The sequence below is a fragment of the Crinia signifera genome, chromosome 7 (genome assembly GCF_055691185.1).
Source record: "Crinia signifera chromosome 7, ASM5569118v1, whole genome shotgun sequence".
Lineage (NCBI taxonomy): Eukaryota > Metazoa > Chordata > Amphibia > Anura > Myobatrachidae > Crinia > Crinia signifera.
In genome coordinates this window covers 183,303,405-183,330,019 of record NC_139223.1, presented here as the reverse complement: position 1 = coordinate 183,330,019, position 26,615 = coordinate 183,303,405, and the positions used below count along the sequence as shown (strand labels likewise).

Genomic DNA, 26,615 nt, shown 5'->3' with positions numbered 1-26,615 from the left:
CAGGGAATGAGCCAAAATTCACATTCTGACACAAGATATGTGCCCAAAATTCACATTCTGACACACGTAATGTGCCCAAAATTCACATTCTGACACACGTAATGTGCCCAAAATTCACATTCTGACACAAATAATGAGCCGAAATTCACATTCTGACAAAGGGAATGAGCCTGAAATTCACATTCTGACAAAGGGAATGAGCCAAAATTCACAATCTGACACAAAGAATGTGCCCCAAATTCACATTCTGACACAGGGAATGCGCCCCAAATTCACATTCTGACACAGGGAATGCGCCCCAAATTCACATTCTGACACAGGGAATGAGCCGAAATTCACAATCTGACACAGGGAATGAGCCGACATTCACTATCTGACACAGGGAATGAGCCGACATTCACTATCTGACACAGGGAATGAGACGAAATTCACACTATGACACAGGGAATGAGCCGACATTCACATCCTGTCACAGGGAATGAGACCGAAATTCACTTCCTGACACATGGAATGAGTCGAAATTCACATCCTGACACAGAGAATTAGCTGAAATTCACATTATAACACAGGGAATGAGCCGAAATTCACATTCTGACGCAGGGAATGAGCCGAAATGTGCATACATATGCACACTAGAGATGTGCGGTCGGGATTCTGAAGAATACGAACCGCTACTAACTTGGGGATCCGAGTATTACAAAGGTGAGGCTCGGCAATTCCCGCCAGACTCGGATCCCAAAGCGAGGCCGAACGGCACCTTCACGCCGTCGGATTCTCGCGAGACCTGGATTCCATATAAGGCGCCGAGCCCGTGGTTCGTCGCCATTATCTGGGATCCAGAGACGGGGAAACAGCGCGCTCCGCTGGTGTGCTCACTGCGTGCTCAGTTCAAAGTCAAACAAGTTTACTTAAAAAAAAAAGTAAAACTACATTGGGCAGCTCTGAGCGATAGTGGGCAGCTTTAGTGCAGCATTAGAGTGGGCAGCTTTAGTGCAGCATTAGAGTGGGCAGCTTTAGTGCAGCATTACAGTGGGCAGCTTTAGTGCAGCATTACAGTGGGCAGCTTTGTTGTTTCATAGGCAGTGGGCAGCTTTGTTTTAAAGGCACTGGCAGTGGGCAGAGGCACCAGCTTTGTTTCATAGGCAGTGGGCAGAGGCACCAGCTTTGTTTTAAAGGCACTGGCAGTGGGCAGAGGCACCAGCTTTGTTTCATAGGCAGTGGGCAGAGGCACCAGCTTTGTTGCTTCATAGGCAGTGGGCACCAGCTTTGTTTCATAGGCACTTTATGCAGTGGCCACAAGTTTTAATTTTATTTAAGTTTAGTAGCACCACCAGCAGCATTATAAGTGTATAACTCCACATAACCCAGTGTGTGCAGTGCACTGCATACTGTACATCCACTGTGTGTAGTATATGCCGATACTGTGACTGCCGTCTATAGCTCCGTACCTCTGTTTATACGTTACTGTGACTGCTGGTACCCCATCTGTTTATATGGTACTGTGACTGCCGTCTATAGCTCCGTACCTCATCTGTTTATACATTTCTGTGACTGCTGGTACCCCATCTGTTTATAGGGTACTGTGACTGCCGTCTATAGCTCCGTACCTCATCTGTTTATACATTTCTGTGACTGCTGGTACCCCATCTGTTTATAGGGTACTGTGACTGCTGTCCGCAGCTCCGTACCTCATCTGTTTATACATTTCTGTGACTGCTGGTACCCCATCTGTTTATATGGTACTGTGACTGCTGTCCGCAGCTCCGTACCTCATCTGTTTATACATTTCTGTGACTGCTGGTACCCCATCTGTTTATAGGGTACTGTGACTGCTGTCCGCAGCTCCGTATCAGTTTATAAGGTACTGCTGTGACCGCAAGGCCGTACCCCACAGTTTTTTTTAAATGAATAAAATTATTAAAAGTAAAAAAAAGAAAAAAAAATTTCTCTGTCCCACGTACTGTGACTGCTCTCCGTAGCTCCGTACCCCATCTGTTTATAAGGTACTGTGAGTGCTGTCCATACCCCATCTGTTTATAAGGTACTGCGACAGCTGTCCGTACCCCATCTGTTTATACGGTACTGTGACTGCTGTCCGCAGCTCCGTATCAGTTTATAAGGTACTGCTGTGACCGCAGGCCATACCCCACAGTTTTTTTTAAATGAATAAAATTATTAAAAGTAAAAAAAAGAAAAAAAAAATTCTCTGTCCCACGTACTGTGACTGCTCTCCGTAGCTCCGTACCCCATCTGTTTATAAGGTACTGTGAGTGCTGTCCGTACCCCATCTGTTTATAAGGTACTGTGACAGCTGTCCGTACCCCATCTGTTTATATGGTACTGTGACTGCTGTCCGCAGCTCCGTACCAGTTTATAAGGTACTGCTGTGACCGCAGGCCGTACCCCACTGTTTTTTTTTAATGAATAAAATTATTAAAAGTTAAAAAAAAAAGTCTCTGTCCCACGTGCTGTGACTGCTCTCCGTAGCTCCGTACCATCTGTTTATAAGGTACTGTGAGTGCTGTCTGTACCCCATCTGTTTATAAGGTACTGTGACAGCTGTCCGTACCCCATCTGTTTATACGGTACTGTGACTGCTGTCCGTACCCCATCTGTTTATACGGTACTGTGGCTGCTGTCCGTACTCCATCTTTTTATATGGTACTGTGGCTGCTATTACTCCATCTGTTCATAAGGTATTGTGACTGCTGTCCGTACCCCATCTGTTTATAAGATACTGTGACTGCTGTCCGTACCCCATCTGTTTATACGGTACTGTGACTGCTGTCCGTACCCCATATGTTTATACAGTACTGTGAGTGCTGTCCGTACCCCATCTGTTTATACCGTACTGTGACTGCTGGCCGTACTCCATCTTTTTATACAGTACTGTGGCTGCTGTCCGTACCCCATATTTTTATACAGTACTGTGGCTGCTGTCCGTACCCCATCTTTTTCTATGATACTGTGACTGCCGGTATTCCATCTGTTCATAAGGTATTGTGACTGCTGTCCGTACTCCATCTTTTTATACGGTACTGTGGCTGCTGTCCGTACCCCATCTTTTTATATGATACTGTGACTGCTGGTACTCCATCTGTTCATAAGGTACTGTGACTGCTGTCCGTACCCCATCTTTTTATACAGTACTGTGGCTGCTGTCCGTACACCATCTTTTTACACGATAAAGCCAGATAGTGGTCTTATTAGATATTAAATTGATAAAAACAGATACACAGCACAGCACACTCACAGACAAACTCAGCGCTGCACGAAACGCCCACTGCTCCTCGGCTGGAGGTAAACCACACAATAAAGCCAGATAGTGGTCTTATTAGATATTAAACTGATAAAAACAGATACACAGCACAGCACACTCACAGACCAACTCAGCGCTGCACGAAACGCCCACTGCTCCTCGGCTGCACATCGTAAACACGATCAAGCCAGATAGAGGTCTTATTGGGTTTTTAACTGAACATGTACGATTAGAAAGGAAGACTGATAATAATCCTAGAGTTTAGCAATCAGATTAAATTTATTGTGAAATATTTTTATTATATTTTCTAAGCAAAACCAGTATAAAATCTAAAAAACAAACATGAACATTAATTGCAGTAACTTTTTTTTAACAGTTATCGGGATACAGAAAGGTTTTTGTCTTAAAACATTAAAGAAAAATAAGTGCTTAAAAACAGTTACATGCTCTTTAAGCTAAAAGCTATACTTACAAATCTCCTAAATTCTAAAACTCTTCAAAGTGTACAACACAAAAACATAAACAAAGGAAAATATTTTAAGTGTTTTTTGTTATTATGATGTTAAAATGTAGAAGGCCAAAAACTGGGTTGACCATACATGGCTGATGGATCAGACATGGCTACTGGATTAGTGTCATAAGGGTGAGGAGGCTGCACACTGGGGGTCATATTATAAACTGGCCACATGGGCCTTGTTGTTGTCAAGGAATTAGGCTAGTTATCAGTTGGCAAATTAATATCATTGTTGTTATTCTGTGTTGCCATCCCCTGAAGAGTGTTGACCAACAGACAGAGACTACCAATCAGATCGGCATAGACACTTCCTGAGATACAGAGCCTTGTTCCTTGGGGGGAAGCCAAATAAGTGGCAGCCCCTGTTCCATCATATGAAGGTCTTCTCTCTCCACATCATCTATTATAGATGAAAAGATGTCATCGGGGACATCCATGATCTCCTCTTTCTCTATCCTACTTCTTTTTGGATAGGATGTCCAGGATGGATGAATGGATGGGTGGGTGGGAAGAAGGAGGCCTAGCAACAGCTGGGGATGGTCATCATGAAGACCTTTGTGCATTCAGGCCAGATATGATCCATGAATTCCCAGACAGTTTCTGGACAGAATCTGGACAGAATGAATACCATGAATTTCTCAAATAATCCCATTGGGCTGCAAGTTAGTGGGATCCACGTGGTATTCCATCTCCTGACTTTCTTTCATGACCTCCGCACCGATATCTCCGGGGCTGTCACGCAGCAACAAAAAGCTGCATTAGCAGCCGCTGTTCTGTCGCGCGGATACCTGTTGACTTGAGTCCATGGGGTCTTCCTACTTCCTACTTCCCCAGATTAAATTTATTAATAATAACACAATCAAGCCAGATAGGGGTCTTATTAGATATTAAACTGAAAAAACAGTTACACACTTGCAGAACAAGTCAGTACTGCGCGAAACGCCCACTGCTCCTCGGCTGCACATCATAAACACGATCAAGCCAGATAGGGGTCTTATTGGGGCCTAGTTTTTTAAGGTTGAGGTTAAAAATAGCGTAGGAGCAAAAAAAAAAATAATAATTCTGTGATTTTAGCTGTTTTTATGAGTTTAAAAAAAAAAATACAGATCCAAAACCAAGACCAAAACCAAACCAAAAAGGGCGGTTTTGGCAAAACCGAATACAGATCCAAAATCGGAGGCAGATACAGATCCAAGACCAAAACCAAAACTGCAAAAAGTGGCCGGCGCACATCTCTAATATATATATATATATATATATATATATATATATATATATATATATATATATATATATATATATATATAAACAATGCAGTGGGGGGGGGCGGCACTCAGAAAAAACGACAGGAGACGGCAGCTCTTATGACCGACGTTTCAAAAGCCCTTGGGCTTTTTTTATCAAGGTGCTGTAAAGGTGAGAACAGATTACAAGTGATACAGTGCTTACCTAAGTAGTGTTGAGCTCCGTCCGTGGAGCCTGCACGCACCGGCAGGAGGGGAGACGCTGAAGGATGACGTCACACCACCATCGAGGACGCGCAGGGCGCACGGAGGGGGGCTCGCCACTGTGAACCAATGAAAACATAGCGGCAATGAATATAAACAAAGTGTATAACAAAAAACATACTACGAGTATCCTGAATAAAAGAAGGGATACATGGGTGTAAAGTAAAACAGTAAACTCATTGCGGCATCTTGGATATTAAGTGAAAAACTACAATAAAAAAATAAAACATATTAATGAAAACGTTAAAAAAGCGATTTGCATACCAGTCTGTGTAACTAATAAAGCAGGTTATCAAGGTTCTCTAGGAAAAGACTTTAGTCTAAGAGAGACAAAACTTTATAAATGGCATAAACATAATGTTCATGATTGGTCAACCTGTGTCGACACAACACTGTCGATGTCTAGCCAATATGTGCATAGAGTGGACATATGAGAATACTCATAAGAAGCAGCTGAGACCAAGATTCTCATTGAGCCCTCTGGGGGCCAGGGTGCCCAGTGTATAGATCCATCTACACTCTTTTTGGAGCAAAATGAGGGATCTGTTTCCCCCTCTTGGGAGTGGTGGCACATGATCGATGATTTTGTAACGTAGTGAGGTGACAGAATGCCGTGCCTCACTGAAGTGACGAGCCACTGGTTGTTCACTTTTACCTGTAGCAATTGCAGCTTTAATGGCTGACCTATGCGCAGCAGCGCGCTCTTTAAATTGGCGGTCAGTTTTGCCGACATAGTGTCGGCCGCATGGGCAACTGATTAAATAGATGACATATTTAGACGTACATCCAAGCCTATGTCTGATCTTATACTGCTTTCCTGTATAGGGATGATGAAAGCTATCCCCTGGCAACAAATGGCTGCATGTGGCACAGCCACAACAACGGTAGCATCCCAATTTGGGTTTGCTGAGGAAAGTGGGGGGCATGGCTGGGGGGTACTGGATGTTATTGTGGACCAAGAGGTCTTTAAGATTTTTACCCCTCTTGTAGGCGCTCATCAAAGATTTAGAGTGTAAGGAAGTGAGTGCTGGGTCTGTCTTCACTATAGGCCAGTATTTTTTGGCAATGCCATTGATTTTAGGGCTGTGAGAATGATATGAATTAACCCAGATGACTTTTTCGGCTGTGGAGCTTTTGGTTTTGGATGTCAACACTTCCTGTCGACTCAGGTTAGCCACTTTGTTTCTCGTGGTAGTGAGGTCTCGTATAGGGTACCCTCTCTGTGCAAATTTGTCGACCATTTGGTGGAGGGCTGGTGGTACCTCTGCTGGTTCGCTGGTGACTCTGTGAACCCTCAGTAACTGAGAATGTGGTAAGGCTTTGATGAGGGGGACTGGGTGGTGGCTGGAAGCCAACAGCATTGTATTCCTGTCGGTGGGTTTAACATACAGGGAGGTGACTATTTTGCCCTCTTTGATGCTTATATTAACATCTAAGTAATGCACCAAGTTGGGGTGCATGATGTATGTGAACTTGATGGGAGAGGTGGACAGGTTATGCTGATCAATATGGTTGGTAAAAAAGGCTCCGTTCCCTGACCAAATGACTAGGAGGTCATCTATATAACGGATATAGAACTTCAATTGTGGACCTATAACGGGGTTGTTGGTAAACAGATGCTCCTCAATGACAAACATGTATGCATTAGCAAACGATGGGGCCACTGAGGACCCCATCGCACATCCTTGTAGCTGTAAATAGAATTTGCCGTTAAATAGGAAGAAGTTCCTTTTGAGGGTCAATTCCAATAGATGGAGAAAGAATCGGATAGGAGGACTTTCTTTCATGACCTCCGCACCGATATCTCCGGGGCTGTCACGCAGCAACAAAAAGCTGCATTAGCAGCCGCTGTTCTGTCGCGCGGATACCTGTTGACTTGAGTCCATGGGGTCTTCCTACTTCCCCAGATTAAATTTATTAATAATAACACAATCAAGCCAGATAGGGGTCTTATTAGATATTAAACTGAAAAACAGTTACACACTTGCAGAACAAGTCAGTACTGCGCGAAACGCCCACTGCTCCTCGGCTGCACATCATAAACACGATCAAGCCAGATAGGGGTCTTATTGGGGCCTAGTTTTTTAAACTGCCATCCTGTCTGCCGGTGCAGTGCCACTCCTAGATGAGCCACTTGCTTGTGCCGCACATTTGTGTCACTTATCATAGTTATCCAGCTACCACGGTGCAACCTTTTGCCCTAAAAACAATATTGTGAGGTGTGAGGTGTTCAGAATAGACTGGAAATGAGTGGAAATGAATGTTATTGAGGTTAAAAATAGCGTAGGAGCAAAAAAAAAATAATAATTCTGTGATTTTAGCTGTTTTTATGAGTTTTAAAAAAAAAATACAGATCCAAAACCAAGACCAAAACCAAACCAAAAAGGGCGGTTTTGGCAAAACCGAATACAGATCCAAAATCGGAGGCAGATACAGATCCAAGACCAAAACCAAAACTGCAAAAAGTGGCCGGCGCACATCTCTAATATATATATATATATATATATATATATATATATATATATATATATATATATATATATATATATATATATGTGTGTGTGTGTGTGTGTGACAGTGCAGAGACAGTATTATAGATAATGTAAAAAGCGATAGGCCAAGCGATAGGCCAGGTGCTGAGCATATCAGACAAACTACCATAAAGCAAACTATGCCCACCAACCTTACACTGAGGGTCACATATGCTATGCCCAACCAACCTGAAACCTAACCTTCTGCTGACAAAAATAAAACTGCTATGTTAAATAAAACCCCATTCCCTGGGGCAGTACACCCCCCCCAGTATTGTTACCTTTATTCACTTTTTATAGAAAATATAAAACAACATCCCATTCAGCCGGGATAAAGAGACCTTGTTCCTCTCTGTCCCCCACCCCCCACCCACTCAACCCCACACCACACTAAGCATATTAGAAAAAAAGCAACTTTAAAAAAACTCAGTCTCACTATTTTTGGAGAGACGACTGAGAATCTGACTGATACCACTCAGCCTTCAGCCGCCACTGCCGCTCTGCCTTCAGCCGCCACCACTCTGACTTCCAGTCTCCGCCGCTCTGACCTCCTGCACTGCAGAGCTTTCACGCCTGATGAAACGCCTTGGTTCTGCACTGTGCCGGTGCACAGTGACGTCACCTGTGCACCCACGCAATGCACTACTGGAAAAGCAGAAGCCAGAAGAGGATTCAGAAGAAATTTTAAAGTAACCGGGGGCTTTACACTTTAGAAAATGATCGCAATCTACTGGCGGAAGGTCCGCGATCGACTGCTAGATCGTGATCGACCGTTTGGCTACCTCTGTTGTAAACCGCAGTACCTTGGTTATAGTTTTAGTTTGGTTAATTGCGACGGATTCGCATTATAGCAGTAAAGGCTGAAATCCTGTGTTCAATCCTTGTCTGCAAGGTTGCATACAGCATACAGTAATATACATTAATCTAACATTTGCCATTCAAAACCAACATTTGCAATTAATAGCTCAACCATTGAAGTACAATGTCCTCGGTTATTGCCTTGTGACGTGGTGGAAGCTGATAATGTATATATAAAATTTACAGATCTCCAAAGACCTTTAACAGATAAGCTTTATTCTGCAGAGGTGAGGACATGGCAAGCCCACCGCTCTCTTTATATATTACAGTTACGGTTGTGTTATTTTCTTTTAGCCATGTAGCACTGGTTGAGGGTGGCAGAATTCTCGTTGTGCCTGCAGATGGCAGCCACTGGTTAAGCATGCGCCCTGTGGTGGATTTGCTGAAGCCAAGAGGACATCATGTTGTAGTGGTTGCACCAGAGAACAATCTTCATATCCGGATGTCCCAAGACTATGAGATGAAGTTCTACCCCGTATCCTACTCCTTGGAGCATCTAAAGAAACATTTCTCATCTTTTGGAGGTGAGGTTTTCACAGAAAGACCTTTTCTTCAGAAGTTTGCAAAGTTCCAGGAGAAGATGAGAGAAACATCAGCGATAATGTTAGATATTTGTGTACGGATGTTGAACAATACTCAGTTAATACGGTCCCTAGAAGAACAGAACTTTGATGTCATCTTCACAGATCCTATGATCCCCTGTGGCCAAATACTGGCAGAGCACCTCTCCGTGCCCTCTGTTTTCTTCTTGCGTGGCATACCTTGCCACATCGATTCTAAGGCCTCTAAATGCCCATTCCCATTATCTTATATCCCCCGGATGTTGACAGCTTTGACCGATCAAATGACTTTTCCTCAGCGGCTGAAGAATCTTTTTTTTGATGTGGTCTCATACTTCCTGTGTGATTTTGTTTACGCTCCCTACCAGTCAGTGGCCTCTGAATTTCTTCAGAGAGAGGTGAATTTGCAGGAGATTCTCGGCCACGCAGCCGTCTGGCTGATGAGAAGCGACTTTGTGTTTGAATACCCAAAGCCGGTGATGCCCAACATGGTCTTCATAGGAGGAATCAATTGTGCCACACAGAAGATTCTTAATGAGGTGGGAAGTCAAATATATATATATATATATATATATATATATATATATATATATATATATATTTATTTATTTATTAATTATAAATATATTTTTTAGATTTTGTTTGATCAAATATATTTAGCTTTCTATTCCTGTAGTGCCTACATACTGCGGGTTAGAGCTTACCATTAAAATTCCTATCGCATGAATGTTGTCAAAAGCTTATTATCCAATTAGGGAAGAACCCAGATCACTGGGAGGAACCCCCTGCAAATATGGTAAAAACACACAAACTCCATATACTGTAGGTAGTGCCCATGGCAGAAGCAAAATCAGGGCTGTGAGGCAGTAACACTTTTGTTGGTAAGCTGCTCAATCAGAGGTGTGTCATTCAGGTGCCAAAAGGGAGGGGTAATTCTGTCTAGGAAAAAAAACATTTTGTATCCCAATTGCACTGAGTGAGAAAATAACTACATATTAATCAGATAATACAGAGATCTTGGTTGCATATATCTGCAGATATAGGGCTAAGCCCCCAGGCCGTACGTCAAGGCCTCTCTGTCACTGGGGGTCCCTAATACTGGGTATGGGGTGTGCTGACACAGGCTTAGTACCCCAGGGCAGCACACAAATGAAAATTAGTAAGGGTTAATAAGAAGCACAAAGTGCTATGTAGGGAAGTGAAGGTGGGATTAAAATACAAAATATATACAATGTGATAGGAAAAATAAGAGTTAATAAAGTGTTAGGGTGTGCTAACCTGGAGCAAACTAGCCCTACCAACACAGGGGGCACCACATTCCCAAACCCATCCCATAAGCAAAAACATATATGTCTGGGCTGACACCTGAGTGCCATTGGAGAAGCCAGGGGTATCTCCAGGTAAACTGGCTCTCAGACGTTATACTCCATTATCATGTGGCCTTACACTGGGCTATTAAGCCCAGACATATATGTTATTGCTTATGGGATGGGTTTGGGAGTGTGGTGCCCCCTGTGTTGGTATGGCTGGTCTGCTCCAGGTTAGCACACCCTAACACTTTATTAACTCTTATTTTTCCTATCACATTGTATATATTTTGTATTTTAATCCCACCTTCACTTCCCTACATAGCACTTATGTGCTTCTTATTAACCCTTACTAATTTTCATTTGTGTGCTGCCCTGGAGTACTCAGCCTGTGTCGGCATGTTGGGGGCCCACACCCCAGACCCATACCCAGTATTAGGGACCCCCAGTGACAGAGATGCCTTGACGTATGGCCTGGGGGCTTAGCCCTATATCTGCAGATATATGCAACCAAGATCTCTGTATTATCTGATTAATATGTAGTTATTTTCTCACTCAGTGTGCAATTGGGATACCAAATGTTTTTTTTTCCTGTAATGCTAATGTATATGTGTGGAGCATATAAGTGGCTGAAACAGGGGACTGTGATTCCTTACAGTGGTCATGCCATGTTTTGGAGGTGCGGAACTACCTGTGCCCTAGAGCTAGCCTTTTGCTGTTTGTATGAAGTTGTCGATAATTGTGACAGTGCATTATATTAACCAGTATGCACGTCACTTCCGCCCTTTGAATTCACATCCTGTGGGTGGATGATTATTTTGGACAGAGTGGATCACGTACTTATGCAATTTGTACTATTCCCCCTTCTCTAGGTTTGAATGTGTTTTTCAGGGGCCCCTTTGATATGTTGGTCTGGGGCCCACACACTTCTAGTTACTCCCTTACCTACATGTTCTGTCCAACTGGGGAAGTAATCAGGAGAGTAAGCAGTCCTATAACTTAGGACGTGATGTACTAAACAGAAAATGGAGTTGGTGGTATTTATATTGTGATCTAGATGAAGATGGCAGTCTCTGCATATGGCAATGCTCCTAACGGTTGCCGTGGTTGTTATGTACATTAATCTGACATTTGCCCTTTAAAACCAACGCGTGCAGATAATATATAAACCTTCGAAGTACAATGTCCTCAGTTATTACTCAGTGACACGGTAGATGCTATTTGTAGATATTATATATATAAATGTACATATCCTCAAAGGCAGATAGCAGATAAGCTTAATTCTGTAGAGTGAGGACATGGCGAGCTCGCATCTCTCTTTATATATCACAGTCAGGGCCGGTGCAAGCCCCCTGCCCGCCCCAGGCAAAAAAAAACCGCGCCGCCCGCCCGCTGCTCACGATACTGCGGCGGGGGGGGACACGATACTGCGGTGGGCGACCCCCCCCCCCCGGAGCGCAGGTGGTGCCGCACAGAAATCCCCCCAGTGTGGAGCGGGTGGCGCGGGGGGAGCAGCGTTGTTTCATGCCATGGGCGGGAGAGGGGAGCGGGGGGAGCAGCATTGTTTCATGCCACGGGCGGGATAGGAGAGGAGAGGGGAGCGGGCGGCGCGGGGGGAGCAGCATTGTTTCATGCCACGGGCGGGATAGGAGAGGGGTGAGGGAGGAGGAAGGTTGAAGAATCACAGACTTACCTGCTCCCTGCTCCCTGCTTTCGGGTACCTCTCTATAGTACCTCGGCGGCTCACTACCGCCCTCCAGCGGCCGACGCCCTAGGCAAATGCCTAGTTCTGCCTAGTGGTGGCGCCGGCCCTGATCACAGTTGCCATTCTGTTATTTAAATTTAGCCATGTAGCACTGGTTGAGGGTGGCAAAATTCTCATTGTGCCTGTAGATGGCAGCCACTGGTTTAGCATGCGCCCTGTGCTGGATTTGCTGAGACAAAAAGGACATCATGTTGTAGTGGTCGCACCAGCCAACAATCTTCATATTCCGGCCTCTCAAGACTATGAGATGAAGTTCTACTCCGTATCCTACTCCTTGGAATATCTACAGAATCATTTCTCATCTTTCGGAGGTGAGGTTTTCACTGAAAGACCATTTCTGCAGAAGTTTGCAAAGTTCCAGGAGAAGATAAGAGAAACATCAGCCCTAATGTTAGATATTTGTGTTCGGATGTTAAACAATACCCAGTTAATAAGGTCCCTGGAAGAACTAAGCTTTGATGTCATCTTCATGGATCCTATAATCCCCTGTGGCCAAATACTTGCCGAGCACCTATCTGTGCCCTCTGTTTTCTTCTTGCGTGCAATACCTTGTTACCTAGATTCTAAGGCCTCTCAATGCCCAATGCCATTATAGTATGTCCCACGAATGTTTACAAGTTTGGCCGATCAAATGACTTTTCCTCAGCGGATGAAGAATCTCCTGTATAAAGTTTCCTCACATTTTCTGTGTGATTTAGTTTACGCTCCCTACCAGTTACTGGCCTCAGAATTCCTACAGAGAGAGGTCACTCTGGATTCTTGGCCACGCAGCCGTATGGTTGATGAGAGACGACTTTGTGTTAGACTATCCGAAGCCGGTGATGCCCAACATGGTCTTCATAGGAGGAATCAATTGTGTCACAAGGAAGCTTCTTAATCAGGTGGGAATTCAAATATAGTATTTTTTTAAATCTAAAACATCTGTCCTCCATGTTGGAGATCGGCGGTTCTCAATCTTTTTTCTCGCCTGTACCCCTTGATTAGGCTTTTCATTTATGAGTATCCCCTCCTCTCATTTTGAAATATCCACAGTACTTACGAGTGAGTGGTATGTGTGTCCTTATGCGTGTCCTTATATTAAAAAGTAGCAGAGGAGCAGTGTGCGGTCAGGATTTCGGTCCCTATGTGTCTGGCTGTGTACTGTCTATATAGACTCTCTGGGGTTTTCACTGACCCGGAAGTGACACAACGTGGTTCATCTCCACGGCAGTGGGAGACTTCTTACCCCAGTACCCCAGGTTGGGAACCACCATTGTAGATGATTTTGTTTGATTAAAATAGATTTTTGATTGGACTGGCTGATATAAAATGCTTACTATCCTGCATTATCCCGACTGGCGGCTATATCTTCCTGCTCACTGACATACAGTGGCGGCAGTGACTAATACTTATACAGTATGTTACCTATATATAGTGCCTCTTTGATCTGTAGGTGGATACCAAATATGAAATCATTTATTGCATTATATTGCTGGCACACCAGCATAAATTTTATTCATTAACCTTCTTTTCTCCAGCTCTAATTAAATGTTTATAATAGATACATCTATTTTATATATTATTTTATTTGTATAAATTTGTATGTATTACTTCATTTTTTTTAAATTATTTATTATATAAACCTTTTGATTATACAGCTAATCTTGCATCATTCCTATTGAGTAAGCGGATACCTTATTTTTTCTAAATAATTTTTTCTGCATTTATTCCTTAAGTAACAAGCGCAGTGATATCTTCACCTTTTTGTAGTTTCCCGTTCAAGTCTTCTTAGATTGCAATCACTTGCAGCAGTGAGGTGAGGTCTTGTCTTAGGCTTGCCCAAGATGGTCACTGCATTGGTTGTAGTTGGGCACAGGGCTATATTTCAAGGCAGTACATTCCTTAAACCAGAGCTGGGCAGAAACTAAGATTGCCAGTGTAAGACTCATTCGTCTGGACTGTTCAAGCTAGTATCTGCATCAAAGAGGGAGCCTCTGGTCCGGGGTGATTGTCATGAAGAGTGTTTTAAATCAATCCAGGGTCGACTATTATTGTTCTAAGCAACCTGCTTTAATTAACTGACTTGGAAATGCTGATAGATTTTTCTAGCTACTTTTGAGATTAGATTGATTTATTACTGTTTTAAGTTGAATTTCAAGTCTACAGTCTTACGATTTTTGCTGTTTATATTTATAGTTCAAAGGTAGTTGTTTACTTGGCCCTACATATGGTCAAGCATGTCACTGTGTTATTGGAGTGTCAGAGTACTTTACACAGGCGACGAAACCGGGCCGGGAAAGCGGGGGGGCGGAGGCGGTACGCGCACGGGGGTGGTGGCGGCGGTATGCCCGGGTGCAGGGGGTGGCGGTGGCGGTATGCCTGGGGGGGGGGGGGGTGTTTGTTTGGTTTGTTTGGGAAGGTCAGTTCTGCGCTCTAAGCTGCCTGTATTCCTTTAAAAAAAGGGATCACCTAGTCTCCCTAGAGTATGCAAAACGTAGAAAAGGAATTTTGAAATCAGAATATGGGCGCTAAATGAATGAGTATAGGAGGGGAAAAATAGAGGCTAGTACTTCCCTGTAATTTCCAATTCCTCCAGATGTAGTGTTTTCAGTGGGTTTCTCTTGTTGAGAGATATGAAATGACAAGAAAAACAGGGCAGTGCCCCTCGTGTAATCCTGTTTAACCACTTCAGTACAATTTAAACAAGATACACATTATGGTATAATCCAATGATATTCACTCGGGGTGTTACCCCCTCACAAAAATGAGCTAGTATATTCGCCCAATCAAATTATAATCTCCAGGTCATAGGCTGCAATCAGATGATGGAAGACGGGGGGTACCCCCTAAACCATATACTTACGTAGTGATGGTTTTCAAAGCGCATGGAACGGTTTCTTTTGATTCCACGAATTCCGCACCCGGATAGGATGGATAAAAAGAATATCTGGATCCTTTTTATATAAAAACAAGTATCCTTTATTGGTGCAATTCAACAATAAAATAACAAATATGGGGCTACTGTACTGTAAGGAGCCGGTCAGGGCTTGACAGATAGATGTAATCAGAATGTGTGGAACAGGTTTACTGGGGCCCCTTCTCCTTGTCCACGTTCTGTCCAAATCCTTTCCGCTCCTCCAGCTGTGTGCCTCCAAAAAAAGTGTATGCAAAGGGAACTCCACCGACGCGTTTCGAACCGTCAATGGTTCTTTTTCAAGGTGTAGTTCTTCCCTTTGCATTCTCGATATATAAGGTGTCCTAATAATTGGTCCAGGTGTAACTCTTTTTCTTAATTGGTCCGCTGTATGATATACAGAACGGGAATTTATCCTATTCAGATATATTAAATTTAATATATAATAAATATAGCAGCATCTGGTCTAAGTATTGCTCAAGTAGTTTTTAGCAGCATAAATTAACTGGATACATATGTGACAAATAGTTACGTGCGTCCAATGTAAAACTTTTCACATGCACATTTGATTGCGTATATTGCAATCAAATGTGCAATCAAAAGTTTTACATTGGACGCACGTCTAGACCATTGAAAACTCGAATTGGGGAGCACCTGAGAAACGTAAGGAAGGGGGTTGAGGCACACTCCCTATCCTTCCACTTCAAAAAACATCATAAATGCTCTACCAATGATATTATGGGCTTCTGGGGCATAAAAGTGGCTAACCGACCGAAAGAAACAAAAACTTACCCAAAATACTAGCACAGACAGAAATGAAATTTATTTACAATTATATTACATTGGGACCAGGAGGACTAAACCAAGATTTTGAACTCAAGTGGTTCTTATAGTGCCCTTTTAAAACATTTTAAAAATAATTTTAAATTTCATTTCATATCTTTCATCTTCTCTATGCTTCTTAACATGTCTCTTTATCTCTTTTTTAATAAACTCATCAGTCACTTTTAAAAAAAAAAACTATTTAAAAAACTATTTGTCACATATGTATCCAGTTAATTTATGCTGCTAAAAACGACTTGAGCAATACTTAGACCAGATGCTGCTATATTTATTATATATTAAATTTAATATATCTGAAAAGGATAAATTCCCGTTCTGTAAAAACAAATGCTGCTAAAGTAATTTCAATACCCTGTAGGTCTCTCATAACAAGAAGATAACCTGCACAGTAAACTATTTGTCAAGCTAAAAAAGAACACGGGAAGAAATCACGTGATCGGGAATGGAATATACTGGAACGCAAATTTGGAACGCAAATACGGAAATGAAATGACAGCTACGAGCCACAACCAGAGACTGATGCCCGGAAGTGACGTTACGGTACTGTGAACGGAAGCTAAACACCGGGAAGAAAATGCAAGTGACGCGACGACCGGAAGTTGTTGCCGGACGTGACGTTACGTGAGGAAGCAGGACCTGGCTCAATGCAAGTGATGCGGCAACCGGAAGTTGTTGCCAAACGTGACGTTATGTGAGGGAGCAGGACGTGGCTCACGGCAACCTGTATAGAGAATAACTTTCAGCATACCAGCTATGGAAAATTCTAAGTCATACAGCGGACCAATTAAGAAAAAGAGTTACACCTGGACCAATTATTAGGACACCTTATATATCGAGAATGCAAAGGGAAGAACTACACCTTGAAAAAGAACCATTGATGGTTCGAAACGCGTCGGTGGAGTTCCCTTTGCATACACTTTTTTTGGAGGCACACAGCTGGAGGAGCGGAAAGGATTTGGACAGAACGTGGACAAGGAGAAGGGGCCCCGGTAAACCTGTTCCACACAATCTGATTACATCTATCTGTCCAGCCCTGACCGGCTCCTTACAGTACAGTAGCCCCATATTTGTTATTTTATTGTTGAATTGCACCAATAAAGGATACTTGTTTTTATATAAAAAGGATCCAGATATTCTTTTTATCCATCCTATCCGGGTGCGGAATTCGTGGAATCAAAAGAAACCGTTCCATGCGCTTTAAAAACCATCACTACGTAAGTATATGGTTTAGGGGGTACCCCCCCGTCTTCCATCATTTGATTGCAGCCTATGACCTGGAGATTATAATTTGATTGGGCGAATATACTAGCTCATTTTTGTGAGGGGGTAACATCCCGAGTGAATATCATTGGATTATACCATAATGTGTATCTTGTTTAAATTGTACTGAAGTGGTTAAACAGGATTACACGAGGGGCACTGCCCTGTTGTTCTTGTCATTTCATATCTCTCAACAAGAGAAACCCACTGAAAACACTACATCTGGAGGAATTGGAAATTACAGGGAAGTACTAGCCTCTATTTTTCCCCTCCTATACTCATTCATTTAGCGCCCATATTCTGATTTCAAAATTCCTGGGGGGGCTGTTGGCAGCATGCTGGGGGGAGGGGGCGCAGCTGGGCGGCTCACCTGCTGCTGTTCTTCAGCTCCCGGGTGGAGGGGGAACGGTAGCAGGGAGCCTGGGAGGTGCAGTCCTCCCGCGGCCATTCTTTTATTTGGGCAAAGTGCTGCGGCCGCTGTCCGCGGCCCAGCCAGCCCAGGGTGGGGGGGGGGGGGGTGGGGGGGAGCGTGGCAGGCCCCCTTTAATGAGTTTTGGGCCGGCCCACTGGGAAATGGCCGGTTTCCCGGTGGGCCAATCCGCCCCTGGCTTTACATCTGCACAGAGAAATGGATACCTTGTCATACTGACTGCTGTTTATCCTCTCTTGTATCCTGTTATCAATAAAACCTACTCGGGTTTGGAATCAACATGTGGTCTAACCTCCTTGTATGCACCTATACAACTTATTGGCATCTGCTATCAGCATTTAGGTAAATACGACCCACTGATCCATGCTTACATGAGAAAGCCCCATCACAGCCCAGTTCTTCTGCATTGCCTGAGTATGTGTGCTCATTTTCTGAGCATGTGCTTTGAAAATTTAGAAAAGTTACGGCCTTCAGACAGGCATAAGTTAAACTTTGTATCAGCCATTATCTTATAGAATCATGGCAAACTTACAGTAGATAAACTCTAGATGAACACCAAGACTTGGAACCGGAGTCTTAGTCTGGAACCAACATCGCAACGATTGTCATCTGCAGGGTTGGACTGGCCCACAGGGGAACAGGGGAACCCCCCCCCAGTGGGCCCCATTGCCTGGGGGCCGTACTTCCTTTTGGGGCTATGGTGTATTTTCTACAGTGCATTGCCATTATTTATCTGGTATATTATCATGCATGCACTAGCAGTATTTAATATACATACATTGACATTGTACTCTCTAGGGGTTAGCCAAATCTCTGTGGCAGCCGGTCACACCCTCTCTGGAGATTAGCTACACCCCTAATAAATGGCGCTATCACTGCATTTCCTGGTGGGCCCTTTATGTCCCAGTCCGACACTGGTCATCTGTAAAGGACACTCAGCTTACTCAGCCAGGTTGTTGCAGGGTGGCCTGCGAGGCCATAGAATCCTGTCCCCCAGTCCCTTCCTCTGAATGTCTCTGCTTGTCAATCAAACAGAGGTGTAGGCTAAATGGTGCTGCGATAGCAGGACCCGCACTGCACATGTATGAGCGGCCAGTACTGAATAATGCTCAATACACTCAATTGAACAAAGTCCACTGCTCACATCTTTACATTCAACTGACTTCCTAATCAGCAGAATGTATAGGAAATGTGCTCCGAAAATGGGAATGATCTCAAAGGTTGCAATGGTTACTATGTATTTCATGACATTTGCCCTTTAAAACCAACATATGTAGTTAATAGGTAAACCCTCTAAGCAAAATGTCCAAGGTTATTGCTTGGTGACATATATAAAAGTACCATCTTAAAGGCCGTTAGCAGACCAGCTTTATTCTGGAGAGTGAGGACATGGCGAGAACGCATCTCTCCTTATATATTACAATTACAGTTGTGTTGTTTAGTTTTTGCCATGTAACACTAGTTGAGGGTGGCAGAATCCTTGTTGTGCCTGTAGATGGCAGCCACTGGTTTAGCATGCGCCCTGTGGTGGATTTGCTGAGACAAAAAGGACACCATGTAGTGGTGGTCGCGCCAGACATCAATATCCATCTTAAGATGTCTCAAGACTATTTGGTGAAGTCCTACCCCGTATCCTACTCTTTGGAAACACTACAAAGTCAGTTCTCATCTTTTGCACGTGAGGTTTTCACGGAAAGAGCTTTTCTGCAGAAATATGCAAAGTTCCAGGAGAAGATGAGAGAAGGAGCGGCCCTAATGTTAGATACCTGTGTACGGATGTTGAACAATACCCAGTTAATACAGTCCCTTGAAGAACAGAACTTTGATATTGTCTTCACGGATCCTATGATCCCCTGTGGTCAAATACTTGCCGAGCACCTATCTGTGCCCTCTGTTTTCTTCTTGCGTGGCATACCTTGCCACCTAGATGCAAAGGCCTCTAAATGCCCCTTGCCGTTATCTTATATCCCACGGATGTTGACAAGTTTGACCGATCAAATGACACTTCCGCAGCGGCTGAAGAATTCCCTGTTTGAGGTGGTCTCATATTTCATGTGTGATACTTTTTACGCTCCCTACCAGTTACTGGCCTCTGAATTCCTACAGAGAGAGGTCAGTCTGAAGGAGATTCTTGGCCACGCAGCCGTCTGGCTGATGAGAAGTGACTTTGTGTTTGATTACCCGAAGCCGGTGATGCCCAACATGGTCTTCATAGGAGGAATCAATTGTGTCGCACGGAAGCTTCTTAATCAGGTGGGAATTTAAATGAAGTATTTTATTTATCTAAACATCTGTCCTCATGATTTTATTTAATTAAATATGTTTAACTTTTTATTTCTGTAGTGCCTACATATTAAACATCGCTTTGCAGAGAATGTTTGACCATTCCCTTGCCGGTTAGAGCTTACCGTCTAAATTCCCTTCTGCATGAACTCACACATACTAGGGTTAATGTTGACAGAAGCCAATTGGCCTGCAAGTATATTTATTGGTCCATGCGGGAGGGCCACATTGGGAAAAGACGCAAACTCCACATAGGTAGTGCCCATGGCAGAAATGAATCCATGACACAGTGCTGTGAGGCAGAAATGCTAACGTATCTATATTGTGCATGTGAGTCATATTCAGGGGCGGATCCTGACATTGGCTGTGTTATGGTCCTGACAGTGATCAGAAAGCAGGTGATTATCTGTTCTGTTTAGATTAATAAAGAGATTATGACAACTATGGTCAGCCACAGAAGCAATATCAACGACTTTCAATTAACTAATTCAAACTCGCAGAGGGGGAGAGGTGCCCCCTTGGGAGCAGGAGTCCGGCGGCAGAAGACTCCATTGCCTCCTAGATTTACGCCTCTGCTTGGAAGAGGCGTAAATCTAGGATGGACGCAAGTCTTTTTTTCAGCCTTACCTACTATGTAACTATGGCCCTTATTCTGGTCGGTGCGGATATATCCGCGTGCGTTCGGCCCGCCGATGTTTTGTGTCTGCGCATGTGCAGAGGCGTCTCTGCGCATGTGCGAGCGGGGCGTACGGCCAAATCCCGCATGATATGTGAACACTCCGAACAGGGGGTGGAGAGGGGCGTGAAGGGCTATTTGGGCTCATTACCATATGCATACGCCCCGCGTTTCATGGGCGTTCCCATGAAAACGCTGGGCGTACGTATGGTAATGCGGCCGTGACGCACGTGTAGGGGGCGGACATATGACATCGCCGGATGTCAGCTGCCCGCCCAGATCCCGGCTTTTGCACGGAAAAATGTCCGTGTGGTCTGAGGTTGCGGGAGCTGGTGGAGCACTCGGTCCTGCATTCGATGGTCTGCGACCATCGAATGATAGGGGAGGTTCCCTTAGATGGAGGAGGCGTATTCCGTGAAAAATACACGTGCGGTCCGTTCGGCCAGCTTCTTACCGCGTACGGACGGAGTTGGCGATCCGTATGGAAGGCGGGGTTTCGCACGCACGGTCCTGGCCGCATAATCGGATCCGGCCGCACCGATCAGAATAAGGGCCTATGTAATCCAGCAATTACACATGAATTCTATGAACATTTACCAAAAAATAACAATCATATTTTGCCCCTTTATGAGAGCAAAATAAGTGGGTGTAGACTGCCCGCGCTGGTGTTTTGTTTCAGGATTTGAAGTTTTAGCTGCTATTGTTAATAGTTTATTGTGGTTCTAACCCATGTGTATGGCTGTTGGGGTGTATGCAAGGTACATTCAGGAATGGCAAATGGCCATAGAGGCGTCAGCTGAATAGTCATTTTTGCTTTCAATGAGTTTCCAGCACTGGTGAGCTGCAGTCTTATGCAGTATAGTATGGTGCATTTATGCTATTATATACAAGATAAAATATTTGTAGATAGAACTAAATGTATGAAGCTTGGAGATTTCTGGGTAACATTTAATAGGAATCTATTTATTTTTTTGCACTTTTTAAGAAAATCGCATATTTTATAGGATGCGATTTGTGGGGAAAAAAAATCTAACTTTTTGCCGCAACTTCACACATTCTGACCTGGCGATTTTTAGTAACACTTCAATTCGCATCCAGATGTTTTCCCATTATAAAGTATACAACTCGCAAATTTAATGGGATGTTACTAAAAATCGCCAAACATATAGACCAGGTTCTGACAGTCGAATTAGACAGAACCATGCATTGAGATCTGTGCATGGTTCTGTGTTAAAAATTGTGTTTAAGGTCAAATAATAATAATAAAAAAAAACAGCATGGGGTCCGCCCTAACCCCCCCCCCCCCCCCCCCTTGAACATGACCAGCCCCAGGCTAAAAAAAACGGTCCTGGTTTCATAAAATCACGGGCCAAAACAAATAGGGGTCCCCTTGATTTTATTAAACCAGCACCAGGTTCAAGGACCGGTCCTGGTTTCCAAAATACGGGGGACAAAATGAGTAGAGGTCCCCCGTATTTCAAGAACCAGCACCGGGCCCAACCAGCCAGCAGGGTAATGCCACAGCCACGGGGAGACTTTTTATACAAGTCCCCCTGGCCAAAGCATATACCCCCTGACTGGTCAGCATGGGCAGGGATCCTGGGGAAGTGGGGAAATAATTTATAGTAAAAAGGGAAAAGAATGTGACACATGTACAATCTCTACAGAAAGGTGTGGATTGTTTGGTCTACAACAACTAGGTTGACAAGCATTGGGTCGACACCACTAGGTCGACAGGCAGCAAGGTCGATATGGGTCAAGGTCAACATGGGTCAAGGTCGACATGGGTCTAGGTCGACAGGACATTAGGTCGACACACGCATTAGGGCGACAAAGGCAAGGTCGACATGGGGTTTTCCACTGTTTTTGACCCGAATGTCGACACAGTCGACATGGACACAGTTTGAAGTGCACCTCATCCCCTCGCATCACTCGCTTCGCTCGTGATGCTTCGGGCATGGTGCCTCGCTACGCTCGGTACACTATTTTATTCTCCCACCATGCCCTAGTGGATGGTAGGGCATGAAATACTCAGTCTGTGAGGCCAGGGGCCAAAGTTGGGCCCTCTCTGGGCTACCCCTGGTAGTATAGTGGTATCTCCGCCCTTGGGGGCTACTGCCGCTGGGTTCGCAGGAGCATCAGTGGGTGCAGACAGGCTCCTGCAGTCTGCTGCAGCAGAGTGGCCTGGGGGCCTGAGGACCACGTGTGCCGTGGCAGGGGGATCTTGCTGGTGTGGCCGGGGGATCCTGCTGTGCACGGTACACATCTCTTCCATCATTGCCGGGGGCCGAGTTGATGCCACCGAGTTGATCGCAGCAGCTGGGTGATGCGGTCGGGGGATCCTGCTGGCGGCCATGGTGGTCTCCTATGGCGGGGGCTGTGGATGTGGCCGCGGTCCGTGCTCGCTCTGCGGCCCGCTCCGCCACCCTCTGTCTCCCGTCCTCCTCCTCCTCCATCTCTGCATCCCCTCCTCTCCCGTCTGCACGGCTTCTCTTCTCCAGGGGCCGGGGATGAAGGCTCCAGTGGATGGGAGCTCGCATCCGTGCAACCATCCCCGGCCCCACCCGATGTGCGAATAAAGAGGCTGGGCGTGCCAGTCCGGGGTGCAGCGCTTCTCTTGTCACTCAGATCCCAGCAGCGGTAAATCCCCGCTGCGAGGGCTGGGCAGCGCCTCCACCACCAGGTACCGCCTACGGGACTGGCACACTCTCCGGTAGCGGCTCTGCCCGGGGACATGTACAGGAGGGACTGCAGCATGTGGCAGTGTGCCAGCTACTGTGGGTGTACAGCCTGGCACCCGCTTGCTCAACCTAGTAGTGTGCGAGGGAGCAGCAGGGCAGGAGAGGAGGAGGGGGCTCCCCGCAGCAGATACAGGGAGTAGGGGAGCAGTCACATACAAGTATGGGAAGGTACCACACATGTGTAAGAGCAGAGACTGGCACTTGCACCTGTGAGGTTATCATACTCACTGTAAATCTGTAATTACTATATTTTATTAGGTGTAGTAATTAATGTACTATTTTAGTCCGTCGGTACCCTCTTATTCTCCATAGATGTTTCTATCCCCCAAATCTGTGTGTATTTCAGATCATATAGTATTAGGCTGTAGAACTCCACAGTAATTAATGTACATTTTAGCCCTATTGTTCTCTATGTATGTCTATATTCTCCTGCTATCAACAGGAAATGTCCACAGGGGGTGATCCAATTACCCGGCTATTGTGCTGCTATTTACAGGAAAGAGATAGCAGAGGAACCATCTCCCCAGGGGGGTTGACAATTCTTTGTAAACCTCTGGGCTCTAGCAGACTTTGTGGAACCGGCCACCACAGGGGGTGATCAGCCCATAATGTAATCAGCCGATTATTGTTCCTGCTGTTTACATGAGGGGGATAGCTGAAGGACAATCACCACAGGGGGTGATCACCACATAATGTAATCAGACTGTGTTTTATATCTTGGGTTGACTCTGCTATGCATATCTTGGCCACTTCCAGACTTTCTGGAACCGACCCCAGCAGGGGGCAGAAGCAGATGGGCAGCAGCAGTACCTGGGAGGGGGGATAAACCTGACTTGAATCCACCAATAGGGATTGAGTGCAAGCCCACTGATGGTATGGAGAAGCGTGGGAAATTGGAAGTTTTTAAAATGACTGGCACACAAGCCAGGAGGGGGTAGAATTGATGGACTGTCCTGGACTAAGAGGTTATGCTCTGTCTAGGTATCGTGTGGACTTATATGCTATCACTGCTGTGTGGGCTAAGTGATAGTTTGCCCTGTGGAACTGATCTGGGACTGTGACTATACAAGGACTGTCTGTTTGGGCCTGCTACCTGAATATCTTTCTACTCTGCAATTTACCTTTGCCACTGTTTATTGTCTATTTGTGCGTGCTGTGGAAAATAAACCATTCTTCTGGTTTCATCTGCTCGGTGTCTGAGTGATTGAGGAACTCGTACCCTCACATTTGGCGGCAGCGACAGTGGGATCATTCAGACACCAACCATCGAGCACAGAAAGCACAGAGAACAGAGGATCAGACCATATGTAAGGAAACGGAAAATGCAATAAGGTGATGTTCAGCAAGTGAGCAGGTGTCAGTCCTGTGAAAGGGAAAATGTTTCCAAGGAAAGAAAATCGATGCCTCAAGACCCCTGTAGCAGAGGAGCTCAGGGATGGAGGTTCTTCAGTGTATCGGCAGGCTGGGAAGCCGGATCTGTTATTTATTGTCAGGAAAATGCAGTATATCTGGAAGTACTGGGAAGACGCTCAGCAGATGGTCAGCGGGTGGAGAGTATCCAGCATACAGGACAAAGTGTGTTACCTGGGGGATGCATTCCTGCACTGTAAAGGTGAGGCCACTTCTTGGAATCTGCTAGGAGAGCCAGAGTTTGTAGAATTTACAGAGGAAGTGATTGCCACAGTTACCCAGATGCTACAAAGAGGACAATATTCTGAGGCTGAAGGACAAGTCCAGAATACATTGATGCCCCAGATAGAACCAGAGGAAAGGTCTAGAAGGGGGCTACTGCAATCTGGGCAGACAACCGAGGGGTCTGCCACAGAATTAATTGTTACTGCAAGAGAAGGGTCGTTGTCAGGGGGGCCCCTAACTGCCCTTGAAGAAATGAGTATGGAGGAGCTGATAGCAGAAGGTCAGCTGCGAGGGATACCCATCCGATCCTGCACTCGCGGGGAAATCCTTCAGCAGATCCTTCACGATCAGGGAGATCCTACAAATGCATTTGCTGATTACCGAGCATGGATTCTCCATTTCGGTGCACAGTTGAGTGTGTGGGAACAATTGCAGTGTCTGGAGGAGTGCTTCGTGGTGGCAGAGGAAGAGGCGATTGATCGGGGGCTCCTGGATACCCCAGCATGGCAAGATCAGTGTCGCAGGGGGCGTGATGAAAGGCACCGTTTGCAATTGCTTCTCCCCCATCCTAGGGAGGAAGCTGCTCAGTGTTCTCTGCAGGGGGAGGTTATCCCCAAAGTGAAGGAGGTTATTCAGGAGGAGCTGCACTACTGCTTCCCTTTTGCTGAGGTGGGAGATGCAGAGCTATTATCCTGCTGCCAGGGGATCTATGAGGACTGCGTCCAAGAAGAGATCGCCGTGGTTAGAGGAGTATCCGACAACATCCAGGCCACCAGCCCACCAGTCACAGATGACGTCGTGTTTCGGGCTGCCCAGCATACTCAGCTGGGGAAGGAGGCTATCGCGGAGAAGGAGGTGTGCGCAGAAGTAGCTGCAGGTGAGCGTCTGGCTTTTAAGGGGACAGAGCTGACACAGCCTGTCCTGCAGCCACCAGCGGAATTGTTTGTGATGGAGGGTCCCTCCTCAGCCCTGGACATTGAGACCAAATGCTGGACTGAAATTTGCCATGCCCCTAGTTTGGGTTTGGGGGAGGAAGGACATGACGGGGTGGTGGAAGTGCCAGGGCCAGAGCCCCTATATTGGCCTGCTGTTTGGCCCCTGTTCCTTGGGCAAGAGGGGGAGGTGGAAAGTGGTCCCTGCCCCATTGTGCCCGAGGCAAAAGTATTAGTAGGTTACAATGTTGCAGAGGGGGGGTACCCAGAATCCGAAGAAGAGGAATCGCTACATCCCTTGTTAGTTCCAATGTATGACTTAGACTGTAATCATGCCCTTGCTGGTTCTGCAAACCAGCCGCCTTTTACAAGATGGGTTTGGTATGATGTCACCCTGTGGGACTCAGGTGGTAAATCCAAACCCCAGATTCTCTGCTCTGCATCCCGCTATTCCAGGTTGTTATTGGTTCCAGAACAGCTTGGTACCGGGACTACAATAGTAGGGGAAGGAATGTGAGGTTATCATACTCACTGTAAATCTGTAATTACTATATTTTATTAGGTGTAGTAATTAATGTACTATTTTAGTCCGTCGGTACCCTCTTATTCTCCATAGATGT

At 45.2% G+C, this 26,615-nt stretch overlaps 2 protein-coding genes and 1 pseudogene across 2 annotated transcripts in view; all 3 read left to right on the top strand.

Annotated features, from left to right (window-relative positions):
• Positions 1-26,615, top strand: part of LOC146020933 (UDP-glucuronosyltransferase 1A5-like) — a 72,090-nt gene that overhangs the window by 4,947 nt on the left and 40,528 nt on the right. The window lies entirely within an intron of this gene.
• Positions 639-11,415, top strand: LOC146020455 (UDP-glucuronosyltransferase 1A1-like). The gene is made up of 4 exons (XM_083153594.1): positions 639-866; positions 6,272-6,333; positions 8,965-9,769; positions 11,410-11,415. The coding sequence occupies exons 1-4, from the start codon at positions 639-641 to the stop codon at positions 11,413-11,415; spliced, it is 1,101 nt and encodes a 366-aa protein (XP_083009720.1).
• On the top strand, positions 11,563-13,201 carry LOC146020452 (UDP-glucuronosyltransferase 1A1 pseudogene; annotated as a pseudogene).

What these genes read in the sequence shown, in the direction of transcription:
- LOC146020455 (XM_083153594.1), top strand. Translation starts at nt 639, where the DNA reads ATGTGCGGTCGGGATTCTGAAGAATACGAACCGCTACTAACTTGGGGA. An exon ending in GGAAACAGCGCGCTCCGCTG is followed by an intron (nt 867 to 6,271) that starts GTGTGCTCACTG and finishes CCCCTCTTGTAG; the next exon opens with GCGCTCATCAAAGATTTAGA. An exon ending in TCTGTCTTCACTATAGGCCA is followed by an intron (nt 6,334 to 8,964) that starts GTATTTTTTGGC and finishes ATTTTCTTTTAG; the next exon opens with CCATGTAGCACTGGTTGAGG.